At 44.0% G+C, this 15,443-nt stretch overlaps 1 protein-coding gene across 1 annotated transcript in view; it reads left to right on the top strand.

Annotated features, from left to right (window-relative positions):
- LOC127574538 (sperm-associated antigen 16 protein) overlaps positions 1–15,443 on the top strand; it is a 624,219-nt gene that overhangs the window by 26,627 nt on the left and 582,149 nt on the right. The window contains 3 exon segments of the mRNA XM_052023594.1: positions 3,395–3,522; positions 13,104–13,241; positions 13,364–13,471. Coding sequence (XP_051879554.1) covers positions 3,395–3,522; positions 13,104–13,241; positions 13,364–13,471 — 374 coding nt within the window.

The raw sequence follows: 15,443 nt of genomic DNA, 5'->3' as shown, positions 1-15,443 counted from the left end.
GGCTGGGACAATGGTAGAAGATGCCTACTCCTGGAATAGTTCCTCAGAACATGAGATGAGAGTTCTAGGATTAAGTCAAAACTAACACTTACATATAGCTCTTGAAAGGAAAATTCATCTCATTCATTGGAGATGACCTGTCTGGTGCAAGCCTTTTAGAAATTGTTGAGTTAGATGTTGGGTGTAACTTGCAGTTCTTCACGTATTAGAATCTCTTTACCCAAAAGCTTGATCTTCTTGCATATGAAACTGCATTCCTGTTAGCAATAGTTTCAGTTTGCAGGGTTAATGAATTCTTTATTATAAATCGGTGGTATTTGGCTTGGAATTTTAGCTGGCTCAAAGCACTGAAGTTTTAACAAAAACACTTCAGTTTCATTTGGCATAGAAATTAGTTGTCTTTTTGATGACAGCTCCTGAATCAGATTTGGAACATTTTTCTATTATGTCGATGATTTATATTCCTAATAAGAATATTGAGCCCTGAACAACTGATTTCTTAATGGTGTTAAAATCCAATAAGTGGTGATCCTTTATTTCTGTAGTTTCTTCACAAGTTCTAGGTGAAAAGTATTTCTCAGGGTTACAAGGAATGATCCTTGAACACTTACAGCATTAAATGCTATTAGTATATTATTACTGACCACTGATGTAGTAACTATTGATGCATGATAGTTTGCTTACTTTGTAGGATATTCTTTAAAGTTCATAAGTGTCTTTCACACACTTGCATGGAAATTCAGTTCTGTTTATCAACATTATGCAATTGTTGCTGTTGTTTCAGAGTGAAAGTTGGAAAGTTCCTGTTATCAGTCAACATCTCACCCCTGACACAGAGCTTCACTAGGAAGCCTGCAAGTTAAACTACTTGTTATTATTCTTGGGGTCCTTGTCCCCGACACTGAAAGGATTTCCCCCAACAGTATTCAATTGCTCAGTACGCAAGAAGTTTCCCCCAACCGCCACTCCTCCTCCACGTGGTCTGCTGGCATTCAATTTCCCACCACTCCTGCTCTTTCCAATTTTCCCAAAACTCTGCTGGCCTACATTTTTGCCCCATCAATGCAGTTATCCCTCCAAACAATCTGCTAGACTTTCAGCAATTTGCTAGTCTTAGGGCACCCCAATCATCAAGCAAACTGTTATGTGTTGCCCTTCCTACTACCCTTTCCCACACCCTCCCCATCACCAATTCTTACCCTTCCTCCTCCCCCCAAGTCTAAAGGGTGGTCATCCACCTTCCCAAATGTTGGTGTTTTATACCCTCTTCACTCCTCCCTTTTTGCCATTCAGTCATTAGCATCCATCACAGCATCTTTCTAGCTTTTGTAAGGTGCAGTAGAAATTCTAGAATCACATGTCAATCCTATTTTTCAATACCAGAATTTATTTTTAAATTGGGAGTTGGTCAATTTTTTTGCTTGGTGTTCCATCTGAATAGTGAATTGGATAAGACATAGCACTATATTAGGTCATCTTAAACCAATAAGCAACCAACTTTGGAATGAGAAAATTTCCCTTTGGTAAATAAGATTCTGTCAAAGTGCAAGATACGAGTAGGACAAAAAAGAAAGAGGGAGGAATGGAGAATTTCTTCTTCCCAAGGATTTTACTAATAAATAACTCATAATTATAACATTCTTCAAAATGGATGTTTGAATTGCAATAGAATTGTGAAAGGAATATGAAGTGAGTGCAGGAAGGTGATGTCATGGCCAAAGATCAACCATGAACTTATTGAATAGGCATGGAGGACTGAATGGCCCTTTCCTGCTACTATTTCTTATGTACATGTTATGTAGGGTAGGATAAAAAGCAAATGAGGTGAGCTATCCCAGATGAAAAAAAGAGTCATAATAGAAGTATGATTCATTGAAGTGCTAACAGTTCTACAAGTGGTCTAAGCTGTCTGCAGCACAAATTCAACACCAGTGCATTCTGGTGGTTTAAATAAGTTGAATTGTCTCATCATAGCAAATGCAAGGCCAACATTGTACAAAACAAAATTATAAGAAAAGGTTGAATTTGATTGGAATTGACTATCTGCCAGACATAAGCATTTTCTCGAGTCTTACTGAGGGGTCTGCCAGGGGGGCTAGAAAGCCTAGCTAGAAAGTTGTATACCAATTTGGACCTCTGCTTTACATGTATTCAAAGGGTGAAAAAGTTTTTTTCTCAGGAGTTGCAAAGCTAAACATCGTGCAGAGTTTTAGCAAAAGAGATGTGGAAATTGTATGTTATCAGTGGAAATAGATTCAGGGTGCTGAGGAAAAGTTGAGTGCTGATTTTTATTGAGTCATAGTTTTGATTGTAGTAATTCAGCCATTGCGTGACATTGGAGGTTCTGAGCACAGCGTATAAAGAAGTGTAGACAAATGAGAGAGTGGCTAGAGGTCTAACAAAAATGAAGGATGGAATGAAATCAGATAATTTCAGAATTTAATATAATTTTGCTTTATCTCCAAGGATTTTAATATTTATCAGTTCTGTCATGATCAGATGGACCTGTGGCAGGTAGATTAATGAGGGCAAGGGCAAATACGTTTTTTTCCTTTCCAGCAGCATGGTGAGATTTAGCCTTAACTAATGACAGTGTCCTTCAGGTTCCTCTCCATATACCGTCATGACAGAAAAATACCATTGCTCTTTCGTTTTTCCATCAAAATCCTTGAACTCCTAATCTAATACCAGTGTGGAGTTTCTGCATTATATAGACTGATGCAGTTCTGGAAGCTGATACCTCAAACTTCTGAAAAGTTGAAGGGCAACTAGAGAACAGCAATAAATAGGTGGCCAGATCCTCTTGGTAGTTGGGAGTGGTGGTAGTGGAGAGTTGGTTTTGTTGGATGGTATCAAGTCATTCCATGACAACCACAGTATATTCTGTGGCTTGCCCAAGTAATAGTGTATGATAGACCAGTGGTTATGTTACTGGATTAGTAGATGGAATTCTGTACCATTGATTCAGAGACATCAGACTGAGTCCTGCCATGGCACCTAGGAAATTTAAATGCAAGTAATTAAATAAATTTGGAAGAAAGCTTTCAACAGTAACCATCAAATATCTGGCTTGTTGCAAAAATGCATCCGACTCACTGAGGAATTTCCTCTGGGGAAGGAAATCTACCATCCTTGCCAATATTCCTTATGTGTGACTCCAGATTATTATCTAGGTTTCCTCAGTTTGGATGCAATTAGGGTACACAATATCATTGTGAGAATGAGAAATAGTGTAGAAGACTACCAGTTCATCAGTTGAGTAATGCTGAAAGTGGTAATTATCAGGAAGTTTTTTAACACCTATTTGACCTGATGCCTGGCTTAGATTTAAATTGGTCTTTTAAGAATATAATTCAATTCTTTGAGATTTCTAATATGGACATCTTTGTTACAGACCCAGGAATGTAATTTGATTTCCGAGCACCAGGTTTCCCAAAGGCCAGAGGTAGTTGATGATTTCCTTAGAAATTTTCTGATCAAGATGGGAATGATGAAAACTCTTGACTGCTTTCAAACTGAATGGTAAGAATGAACTTATCATGTGCTGTAAAATAAATATAATGCGAACTTTCAACTGTTCTCTTCCCATCATCCCATGTAATCCACAGGTATCATTCTCATTTGGGTGCAGTAGCAATTTTGCCATGCAGTCTATTTACAGATGCATAATTTTTTCAAGTAATCTAATGAACTATGATAATTCATCTGTGTTTAGAACACCTATTTTATGTACTTTTGCACATTAATCATACTTTCTCTAATGTACACTTCAATTCTGTAGATTTTTAAAGCGTGATAAAATAATTAAAAGATACAGATATAGTCATCATCTGTGAAAATAATGTTTTGTATTATTCTGGAGGTAAGAGGGCTGAAACTTACTACTATGTTACATGAGGTAGCAAAGACTTCAGGTAGAATAAGAGTTGACGGAGGAGGCAATAGTGCTTGAAGAAATAGAAAAGTTGCCTAATCTGAACAGTGGTTGGGACCGTTGTTTGTGATATATATTGATCACCTGGATGTGAATATAGGAAGTATGATGAACAATTTTGAATCTGACTCAAAATTTGGGGGTAATGTGGATAGAGAGGAAGGTTGTCTCAGTATAGTAGGACATGGGTCAGATGGAAGGTTGGGCAAAGTGTTGGTGATGGAATTTAATCCTGACAAGTGTGAGACGAGGCATTTTGGGTTCAAATAGGGATAGGACAAGTACAATAAATGGTAGGGTGCGAAGGAATGTTGATGAAGAGACGTTGGAGATTCTTTATCCACTGACATCTACGAACCCACTGATGCCCACAGCTACCTTGATTACTGCTCCTCTCATCCTGTCTCTTGCAAGGATGCTATCCTTTTTTCTCAATTTTTCTGCGTCCGCCGCATCTGCTCCCATGATGAGGCTTTCCACTCCAGGACATCCGAGATGTCCAACTTCTTTTCTAACTGGGGCTTCCCCCCAACTGTGGTCGAGAGAGCTGGCACCTGTATCTCTGCCATTTCCTGCACCTCCACTCTCACCCCCACCCCTCCAAGACCCAACAGGGATGGGGTCCCCCTTGTGCTCCCATTTCACCTCACCAGTCTACATATCCAACACATCATTCTCCGCCACTTCCGCCATCTCCAACGGGACTCCACCACCAAGCATATCTTTCCCTCCTCAACCCTTTCTGCCTTTTGCAGGGATCTCTCTCTCCAGCACTCCATCATTCACTCCTACCCCCACCCATCCTGCTCCCACCCCGGGAACTTTCCACTGCCCCTGCCATAGGTGCAACACCTGCCCCTACATCACCTCCATCCAGGGACCCAAACAGTCCCTTCAGGTGAGACAGAGATTCACCTTCACCTCCCTTAATATCATCTAGTGCATTCAGTGCTTCAAGTGTGGTCTTCTCTACATTGGTGAAATCAAACGCAGACTAGGTGACCCATTTCGCAGACCACCTGCGCTCTGTCTGTAACCATGACCTGCATCTTCCTGTTGCCAGTCACTTCAACTCCCCCTCCCACACTATCACTGATACGACAGTCCTCGGCCTCCTCCACTGCCAGGAGAATTCCAAGCGCAAACTGGAGGAGCAGCACCTCATTTTCCATCTTGGAACCTTGCAGCCTAACAGCATGAATATTGAATTCCCCCACTTTAGGTAATCCTCCCTCACCACGCCTCTTCTCTTCTCTCTTTCTTAGCCTCTTTTTGTTCTCTGTCTTCTTACCTTTGACCCATCCCCCAGTGGATCTGCTGTCCCCTCCCCCCCACACCTGCCTATCATTATCTCTTACCTGCATCTACCTATCACCACCCTGTGCCCACTCCGGCTCCCCTTTTTTGTCCACCTATCACTGCTCTGCTTTTCCGTCCTATAACTTGGGCTTCCCCTTTTCCTATCTTTAGTACTGAAGAAGGGTCCTGACCCGAAACATTGACTGCCTGCTTTCCTCCTCTGATGCTGCCTGGCCTGCTGAGTTCCTCCAGCATCATTGTGTTTTTCAAGCTTATAAATGTTCCTTGTCCCACTAGCCTTGCTGACAATCTGTTCCATATATTTAACCACTGTTTCATTGAAGCAATGTGTCAGTTTGTAAGTGTGAACCTTTGTGCTTTAACGATTGACCTGCACACAGGAAAGAGGATACCAAGTAAACAAAATAGTTGCTTCTCTGAAACCTGCAATAACTGACCATCTGTAGTGGCTGCTACCGTGATGTGAAAGCAAGACACTAGTCGGTGGGCTGCAGAACAAAACTGATTTATTTTCCTGCCTTGCACGGGCCTTTTAAGAGGAACAGTTCCCACCCACCAAATGGAAATGACGTATGCGCTACATCATCAAACTTTTCCCGTGCACGGGTTCTCCCCGTCGCTCAGGGAAGACGAAGGTCCAATGCCATCTTGGGCCTAGCCGCTCCGACGTCGCGCGACCTGACTGCCAAGCTGGTTCGCTTGCTTGGATGGTGAGTCGCTACGCAACCCCGCCCCCCCCCCCCCCCCCCAGAACCGGCGATACGATCCCCAAGGTTCGTGTGCTATGCTAGCCGTTGCTTAGGAGGTCGGCCTCTGCATTGCAGTGTTGGGAGCTCGACTGGTTGTTGTAGATCTAAATGGGCCGGTTTGAGGCGGTCCGTCGTGAAGACCTCTTCCTTGCCACCAGTGTCCAAAATAAAGGTGGACCCATTATTCCTGATGACCCGGAACAGCACCTCGTATGGTCGTTGCAATGGCGCCCGGGGTGTGCCCCTGCGAACGAAAACGAAGTTACAGTCTCGTAGTTCCTTGGGCTCACAGGATGGGGTTTGACCATGCCGTGAAGTGGGAATCGGTGCCAAGCTGCTGAGCCTTTCGCGCAGTCTTTCCAGGACTGCCGTGAGTTGTTCCTCTTGGCCCTGAAGGGTGGGTATGAAATCCCTTGGGATGACCAGAGGCGCCCCGTACACGAGTTCAGCTGACGAAGCGTGGAGATCTTCCTTGGGAGCAGTGCGTATGCTGAGCAGGACCCAAGGCAGTTCGTCAACCCAGTTAGGACCCTTCAGGCGGGCCATCAGGGCTGATTTTAGATGGCGGTGGAAACGTTCCACCAACCCGTTTGATTGAGGGTGGTAGGCCGTGGTGGTGTGCAGCTGCGTCCCTAGCATATTAGCTAATGCAGACCAGAGGCTGGAGGTAAAACTGGTGTGCCCTGTCTGACGTGATGTGGACCAGAAACACCAAAATGTGAGATCCAAGTTGTAAGCAGCGCCCCGGAACCCGGCGTAGGAATCAGTCGTGATGTCGGATAGAGGGGTTTGCCTTTGGCCACCTCGTGAACCGGTCCACGATGGTAAGGAGGTACAGGGCTCCTCTTGAAAACTGGCAGAGGACCAACGAGGTTGACGTGGATGTGGTCTAACCTTCTACGGTAGGCTCGAACTGCTGTGGCGGGACCTTGGTGTTGTTGGATTTTTGATGTCTGGCAGTGCGGACAAGTCCTTGGCCCACTCACTGACCTGTTTGCGCAGGCCATGCCAGACGAACTGCTGGTGACCAGTCGAACAGTTGATCTGATGGACAAGTGCGCCAACCTGTGTACCGAGTCGAAAATGCATTTCCGCCAGGCTGCAGGAACTATAGGGGCGGGGTTGACCTGTTGCGATGGTCGCAAAGGAGGGTCTGCTGCCCCTGGACCGTCTAAGAAATCTTGGGAGCTGCAGGCCCGAGACTGCGGTTCTGTAGCTGGGCAGCTCGTCGTCGGCTTGCTGTGCGTCCAGCCAGGTCCGTGTAGTCGACACCCAGGGACAGGCTGTGGATGGTCAGTCTGGAAAGTGCATCAGCAACGACGTTGTCCTTTCTGGAGACATGTTGGATATCCGTTGTGAATTCGGAAATGTAGCACAAATGTCGCTGCTGACGAGCTGACCAGGGATCGGAGACCTTGGAGAAGGCGAAGGACATAGGCTTTATAGTCAGTGAAAGCGGTGAAAGGCCTGCCTTCTAAAAAGTATTGGAAATGCCGGACTGCCAGGTACAATGCTAGAAGTTCCCGATCAAGAGCGCTGTATTTCAGTTCGGGTGGTCTAAGGTGCCTGCTAAAAAGTGCCAAGGGTTGCCAACGGCCTTCAGTTAGTTGTTCCAGTACTCCACCGACCGCGGTGCTGGATGCGTCCACCGTGAGGGCGGTTGGGACGTCTGTCCTATGGTGTACCAGCATCGCAGCGTCTGCCAGGGTGTCCTTGGCCTTAACGAAGGCAGCCACAGCCTCGTCGTTCCAGGCGATGTCCTTGCCCTTGCCTTTGCCAGACATCAGCGAGAACAAAGGGTGCATGATACGGGCTGCTGCAGGGATGAACCGATGGTAAAAGTTGACCATCCCTAGGAATTCCTGCTGGCCTTTGATCATGTTGGATGGGCAAATGGTGGATAGCGTCTACCTGGCAGGTGGGGGTGTTGCTCCTTCGCTGGTGATTCTGTGACCAAGGAAATCGATAGAGTCAAGTCCGAATTGGCACTTGGCCGGGTTGATAGTGAGGCCGAAATCATGGAGACGGGAGTACAGTTGGCGGAGTTGGGAAAGGTGTTCTTGGCGGTCACGGCTGGCGATTAGTATGTCATCTAAGTAAATGAACACCAAGTCCAGGTCTCAGCCTACCGCGTCCATCAGCTGCTGGAAAGTCTGCGCAGCGTTCTTAAGGCCGAACGGCATTCGAAGGAATTCGAAGAGGCCGAATGGAGTGATAAGTGCAGTTTTGGGGACGTCGTCAAGGTGGACTGGGATTTGGTGGTATCCCCAAACGAGGTCCACCTTGGAGAAGATGTGGGCCCCGTGTAGGTTTGCCGCGAAGTCCTGGATGTGAGGGATGGGGTAGCGGTCCGGGGTGGTGGCGTCATTCAGCCTGCGGTAGTCGCCGCAGGGCCTCCACCCGCTGGTGGCTTTGGGGACCATGTGCAGGGGGGAGGCCCAGGGACTGTCTGACCTGCGAACGATCCCCAGCTCCTCCATGCAGTGGAACTCTTACTTTGCCAGGCGGAGCTTGTCTGGAGGTAGTCGTCATGCTCGGGCATGAAGGGGTGGCCCTGTGGTAATGATGTGGTGCTGCACCCCGTGTTTGGGCATCGAATTTGTAAACTGAGGTGCCAAAACCGATGGGAACCCACCTAGGAGCTTGGTGAACTCGTTGCCAGACAGGGAAACAGAGTCCAGGCGCGGGGCTGGTAGTCTGGCTTCTCCCAAGGGGTAGGTTTGGAAAGTTCTGGAGTGCACTAGCTGCTTCCCTCACAGGTCGACTAACAGGCTTTGGGCCCGAAGGAAATCGGCTCCCAGGAGTGGCCGGGTGATAGTGGCAAGGGTAAAGTTCCAGGTAAAATGGCTGTCGCCGAATTGTAATTGAAGTGTACGGGTACAGAAAGTCCGTACCGTTGTGCTGTTTGTGGCATTGGGTACAGGACCTTGTTGCCTGTTACAAGTGTCGAGGCCAGTCGGGGTCAAAATATTGACCTCTGCTCCAGTATCGACAAGGAAACGATGCCCGGACTGCTTGTCCCGAACGAACAGGAGGCTGTGTTGGTGGCCAGCTGCCGTAGTCATCAGTGGCGGCTGGCCCTGGCGTTTCCCTGAAACTTGCAGGGTGGGCGGCATCGACGGGCCTCCGCACCCCACCTCTGGTAGAGACACAGCTGGTCACCAGTGTCGTCGTCTGTGTTTCTGGAGTGTGGTCGCTTGGTTGCTGGGACTGGTTTAGGTAGGTGATGGGCTTGCGGCCTGGCGATTTGGCCAACGGACGACCCGCTCTCGCGTTTGGCCTTCCGCAGGATATCTGCCCGGGCAGCTACCTCACGTGGGTTGCTGAAATCGGTGTCGGCCAACAGCAGGTGAACTTCGTCGGGTAGTTGTTCGAGGAAGGCTTGTTTGAACATTAGGCAAGGCTTGTGTCCATCAGGCAAGGCCAGCATCTCATTCATTAGGCCGATGGGGATCTGTTCCCCAGGCCGTCGAGATGAAGCAGGCGGGCGACGCGCTCGCGATAGGAGAGGCCGAAGGTCAGAATAAGAAGGTCTTTGAAAGCCGGGTACTTATCCTCCTCCGGAGGAGACTGGATAAAGTCTCCGACATGGGCGGCTGTCTCCTGGTCCAGAGAGCTGACCACGTGGTAGTACTTTGTGGAGTCGGAGGTGATCTGCCGAAGTTGGAATTGTGCTTCAGCCTGGTCTAACCAGACGCTAGGCCGAAGCGTCCAAAAGGTGGGCAGCTTGAGTGCCACTGCATTGGCTGCTGCGTTGTTGTCCATTGTGCGGGTCCAAAATCCATTTGGACCGTCAGGGTCACCAATGTAGCGGCTGCTACCGCAATGTGAAAGCAAGACACTAGTCGGTGGGCTGCAGAACAAAACTGATTTATTTTCCTGCCTTGCGCGGGCCTCTTAAGAGGAACAGTTCCCGCCCACCGAATGGAAATGATGTATGTGCTACGTCATCAAACTTTTCCTGCGCGCGGGTTCTCCCTGTCGCTCGGGGAAGACGAAGGCCCAACGCCATCTTGGGCCTCGCTGCTCCGACGATGCGCGACCTGACCACCGAGCCAGTTTGCTTGCTCGGACGGTGAATCGCTACACATCCTTTTTTAAAAGTAACTGGATTCAAACCTGAATACTGTGCATTACTTAATCTTTGCAGAGGCAAATGCCGATTTTAAAATGATTCATTTGGAATTTAATGTTATCCCTCCTGCTATGCATCTGAACAGTGTTGGTTTTGAACAGCTTGGGAGCATTGTTGTAATGATTTTTGTAATTCAACCCACTAAAACCCCCAAATTTCTGTCCTGCTACAATATCTGAAAATACTTTTTCATTTATTGTACAATTTATACCAGCTTTTTTTCTGTATAATCTGATTTTATTTACTTAGATTAAATTAAATCCACCTTTTCCCCACTTACTGGTTGAGGTCTCAGCAAGATACAATTGAACATTTCTTTCTTCTGTTATTCTCTGGTGGGATGTATGTATCATTGGCATGGGCATGTTTTAATGCTCATCCCCCATTTGCCTCATGTAGTTGTTGTTGAATAGCATTCTTGAAGTGGGCAGCAAATGTGATCGTAGTGTTTTGATACAACTAAGTTGCTTGTCAGCCATTTTCTGAGCACAGTTAAGAGTCAATGGCATTGACCATATCTGGAGTTTCACATGGGCCAGATCAGGTAATGATAGTAGATGCCCTTCTCGGAAGGGCAAAGTGAACCAGATTGCTGCTTTTATTACTGCTACTATCCAGATTATTCAATTAATTGATTTTATATTTTTTCTAGCTGCTATAGCATGATTTGAACATGTCTCTGGATTTGTAGTATGGCCTCTGGACTATGAATTCAGTATTTTAATCACTAGTGTATATTAAATTTTGCATATAGTTATTCTAGATATGAACAGTTTGAACACAATTTCTTTCTCCATTCTATTTATTGAATGATAGAGCAAAGCAGGCAGCCATTCCACTTAATTAAGCCCGCACCTTTTCTTAGATATCAACCTAAATTGCTGGTTTCCCTCAGATTTCCTGATAGCCCTATTTTTTGTTTCTCCAAGTATTTGTCGAATTTTTTATTGAGTCTGCTTCCATCACACTTTTGGACATTGCAATCCAGGTCACAGCAGTTTGATGGTGAGAGAAGTGGTGGTTAAGTTCCTTTTCTTGCCTCTGGTTCTCATGTGAACCATCTCAAATCTGCTGCCCATTTACTGACCCTTCTCCCATTTACTCTATCAGAATCATAAATGATTTTTAACATGTCGATCATATCTCTTAACCTCAGCTACAAGGAGAGCACTCTCAGCTTCTTGGGTTTCACTGTTACTAAAGCTCTTCACCTGGTCCCATTTTAGTGTTTTTTTTCTGTATCCCTGAGATGTTGACAGTCTTCCAAAGGTGTGATACCTGAAAATAAGCACAATTTTCTAGCTGTTTGTAAATATTTTATATAATTTCCTTGCTAATGCATCCTACACTTCTGTTAATAAAAATCCCATAAGCAACTCAACTTGTCCTGCCTCCTTCAATGAAATAAATACAATTTGAGAGTCCCTATTCTTCACCTGCTTCAAAATTGTGGCATTTAGTCTATTTAACCTTTTCTCATTCTTCCTTGTAAAGTTGCTCCCTTTTAGGTCACAATACTTTTAATACCTTTTCTAGACATGGAGGATCATCAGTCATGGATTTGGCCTCAATCTATTGAAAACTAGCCTCAAGAGGCTCCTCAGTAGATTGAGCTAGCTTTATTAGATCTCTGGAATAAAAGTTATCAGGATCAGGTGATCATTTCGCGTGAGTTTCTGCAGTTTCATAATGTGTCCTATCAGTTAACAATTTTCAGCTTGTGTTCATCTTTACACAGTAAATCTAATACTGCCATTTCACTTTTGATTACTTTTGTGACCATGGTTAAAAATTAATAACAAAATACTTCATCAATTTCTGTACCTTTTGTATACAACTACTTGAATGTCATTTGTGTTTAGTGGGCCATCTGTTTCTGCAATTTTTATCTACCTAGATATATTGGAAGAATGTTTTACTGTTTCGCTTCATGATTGCAGCTCTCATCAGTTTCTTGGCATTGCTCTGCCTATCTTTATAGATTAAAGATATAAATATTAAAAACTTATGTTTTACCACTACCTAATCATGTCAAATTGGTCCCTTAGCATGTTTAAGGGTTTGCACCTTTTGGTGTTTTCCTACCACACTTTTTTTTTCTAACAATGTATCATATCTTGACACTACCATGTTGAAATTTAACATTCTTTATGTTTAACTGTTTTAAAATTTAGTCATTTAATTGCATTCCTTGTTGTGTTTTAACCTGAAAGTCAGAACGTGCTCACTACATTCTTAAATCCCATAATAAAACATTGCTTCTCATTACATTCTCACTCATTAGAACTAAATCTAAAATTGCATTAGCTTCGATGGATTCTTTAATAAATGTTTTGGAAGTGAATTTTACAATTTTTTAAAATTCCCTGCCCATGTACTGTATATTGTTTCCATTGTACATGCCAGTCAATATGAGGAAGATTAAAATTCCCAATGATTACCACCAACGGCTCATTTGTATTAGCATATTCTTGAAAACTGTAACAACCTCCCTTTTGGACATTTTGTGTTTGAAAGCACATTTCTATTACTAATCCCCCTTCATTATCTTATCGATTCTAAGCAGATTCATTAACTCTTTCAGAATCAAACTTAATTGTAATTAAACTCTATAACAAACTACTTTTTCTCCCATTGCTGCCTTACCTTCCTGAGTCCTCAAGTGCATACAACCTTGTGTGTTGACATTCAATTGTCATTTGATTTTTAAAAAGTTTTCATTTACCCCGTAGCATTTTTTCTATTATTTTATAGGTAAACTGATTCTATTTATTTAAACACAGTTCAGATTATCCTTTAATATCCCTACTCCCTCATTCCTAATTGTTCTCAACATGCTGTTCTTTTGACTTACCCTCAAATCATGCCAAAAAGTTACTTTTTCCTCATTTTAATAATTATTTGTAAAATGTAAAGCAGTCAAATTTCTGTTCCAAATCATGCATTTTACATTCTGTCATATTAGGTATGAAATGGTGCAAAGAGGCTCATTGAAATGGCAGGATGTTGGATTTGTTCCTGATGTGTACACTCACAACCAGCTGCTAGAGAATGAGTTAAAAAATTTGAAGAAGGATCTGGAGAACTGCAGGAAAGCAACCAAGTATGTAGTAAATAATCTAATGACATCTGAATGTACAGAAATTATTTCATGTAAGAATTTGTGTAATAAATAATTATTTTTATTAACCAATAATGAAAACATGCTTATTTTTGTATCTATAGCACAGCTAGTGAAACATTAGTAAAACTGAGGAAAGAGCGTGATTTCCATAGGATGCATCATAAGCGTGTGGCCCAAGAGAAAAACAGACTCATTAATGATATTAAAAGGTAAGGAAATATGTTAGCCTGAGATTTTAAGTAGTTTTTAGAAATCAGAACCATATTATAGTCATCTTAACTAATTACAAAAATGTTAAATAGATACTTTTTTTAAAAATGAGAAACTAGAATTTCCATTTCAGTTTGTAAAGTACAAACCATCTGAGAGGAACCTACTGACTGACAGAGTTCACTATTCTTATTGCTAAATGAATACTTCTGTGCTTTCCATTAATGAGAGCTTTACATAAGGTTATTTCCTGGTAGCTCTTCCTACATGTCCTTCCAATTGTTCTTGCTGTTGGGATCTCTTGAGGAAAAAGAACACTCAAACATTATTATCATCTTGCCAAATGTTCCCATAATTTGCTGTTTCAGAATCATCCTTGCATCGCTGTTTCAGAATCATCCTTGCATCACTGTTTCTCACCTCCCTAAGTATTCTTACATGGTCCCTACCTCCCTGAAGCCTGGGCCATCTTTTCTACCATTTAACTGTTCTTCAAAAGAAAGACATCAATAATATTTAAGGAACATGCATCATAAAATTAAAGAGCACTAATGTATAATTTCAGTTAAAAGTTTGATGTACTATATTCTGAGCAAAATCAAAGCTAATACAGATGACCCCTGTGTTACAGGAGGTTGCATTCATACCAAACAGGTCGTATCTCAATTTTCTGCAATGTGAAGCTGTGTCATCTGAGCATGAATCAAGAAACACATGTTGGGGGGAAAATAATTGTTGATTTCTTTACTTTTTTGCACATAAATTCTGTAAGCGCGCATTTTATTACGTATCTCAAATTCTTTGGGTAGTGATTTGTGAATTCTGAATGGTCAACTTTCCATAACCCGAATGGCCTATAGCCATCCCATTATCTCCCCTATTAGAATACCATTGGGTTGCAAACTACCCATGTGGGATATGAGCTGTTCTTCCAATTTGCATTTGGCCTTACCCTGGCAGTGGAGAAGCCCGAGGACAGATCAGTGTGAGGAAGGGAGGGTGAGATGGTTTGCAACTGGAAGCTCAAGAAGGCCACATGGACAGAGTGCCAGTGTTCTGTAAAATATAGAGAAGGCCACATCAAAAGCAGCAAATGCAGTAGACAATGTTGGAGGGTGCATGTAAACCTTTGCCTGGCCTGGATGAGCTGTTTAGATCCCTGGATGGTGGTGATGGAGGACATGCAGGGACAAGTACAGCACCTCTTGCAGTTACTGGGGAAAGGACAGGGAGGAGTGGTGGAGAGGGATGAGCAAACCAGGAAGTCACAGAGAGAATGGTCCCTGCAGAAAGGGATGGAGAGAGGAAGATGTGACTGCTGGTGGGAACAAATTGTAGCTGGTAAAATGACTAAGGATGGTGCGCTGGATGTAGAGGCTGGTAGGGTAAAAAGTGAGGACTAAGGGAACTCTATCTCTGTTCTGTCTGAGAGGAGAGGGTGTGGGGGGGGGGGGCAGGTGAGAGTAGAGGTCTGGGAAATGGAGGAAATGTGAGTATCAACTATAGCAGAGGTGAAGCCACATTTCCTGAAAAAGGCAGACGTCTGAGATGTCCTGGAATGGAAAGCCTCACCTTGAGAACAGATGTGGCAAAGACTGAGAAACTGAGAGAAGAAAATTATGTAATTGCAAAGGACCAGGTGGAAGGAGGTGTAGGCAGGGTAGCTGTGGGAGTCAGTGGGTTTACACTAAATGTCAGTGGATAGTTTGTCTCCTGCGATGGAGACACAGATCCAGAAAAGGGGGAGAGATGTCAGAAATGGTCCAAGTGAAGTGAAGAATGTGATAAAATGGACGAGTTCCGCATAAATGCAGAAGACAGCACCAATGTAGTCATCAGTGTAGCAGAGAAAGAGTTGGGGAGGGGTGCCAGAGTAAGTTTAAAAGAAGAACTGTTCCACATAGCCATCGAAAAGACAGGTGTAGCTGGGGCCCATGGGAGTCCCTGTGGCTATACCTTTGATTTGTAGAC

This window comes from Pristis pectinata, chromosome 1 (genome assembly GCF_009764475.1).
Source record: "Pristis pectinata isolate sPriPec2 chromosome 1, sPriPec2.1.pri, whole genome shotgun sequence".
Lineage (NCBI taxonomy): Eukaryota > Metazoa > Chordata > Chondrichthyes > Rhinopristiformes > Pristidae > Pristis > Pristis pectinata.
Note: the sequence above shows the minus strand (reverse complement) of the source record. Positions and strands in the feature narration are given on the sequence as shown.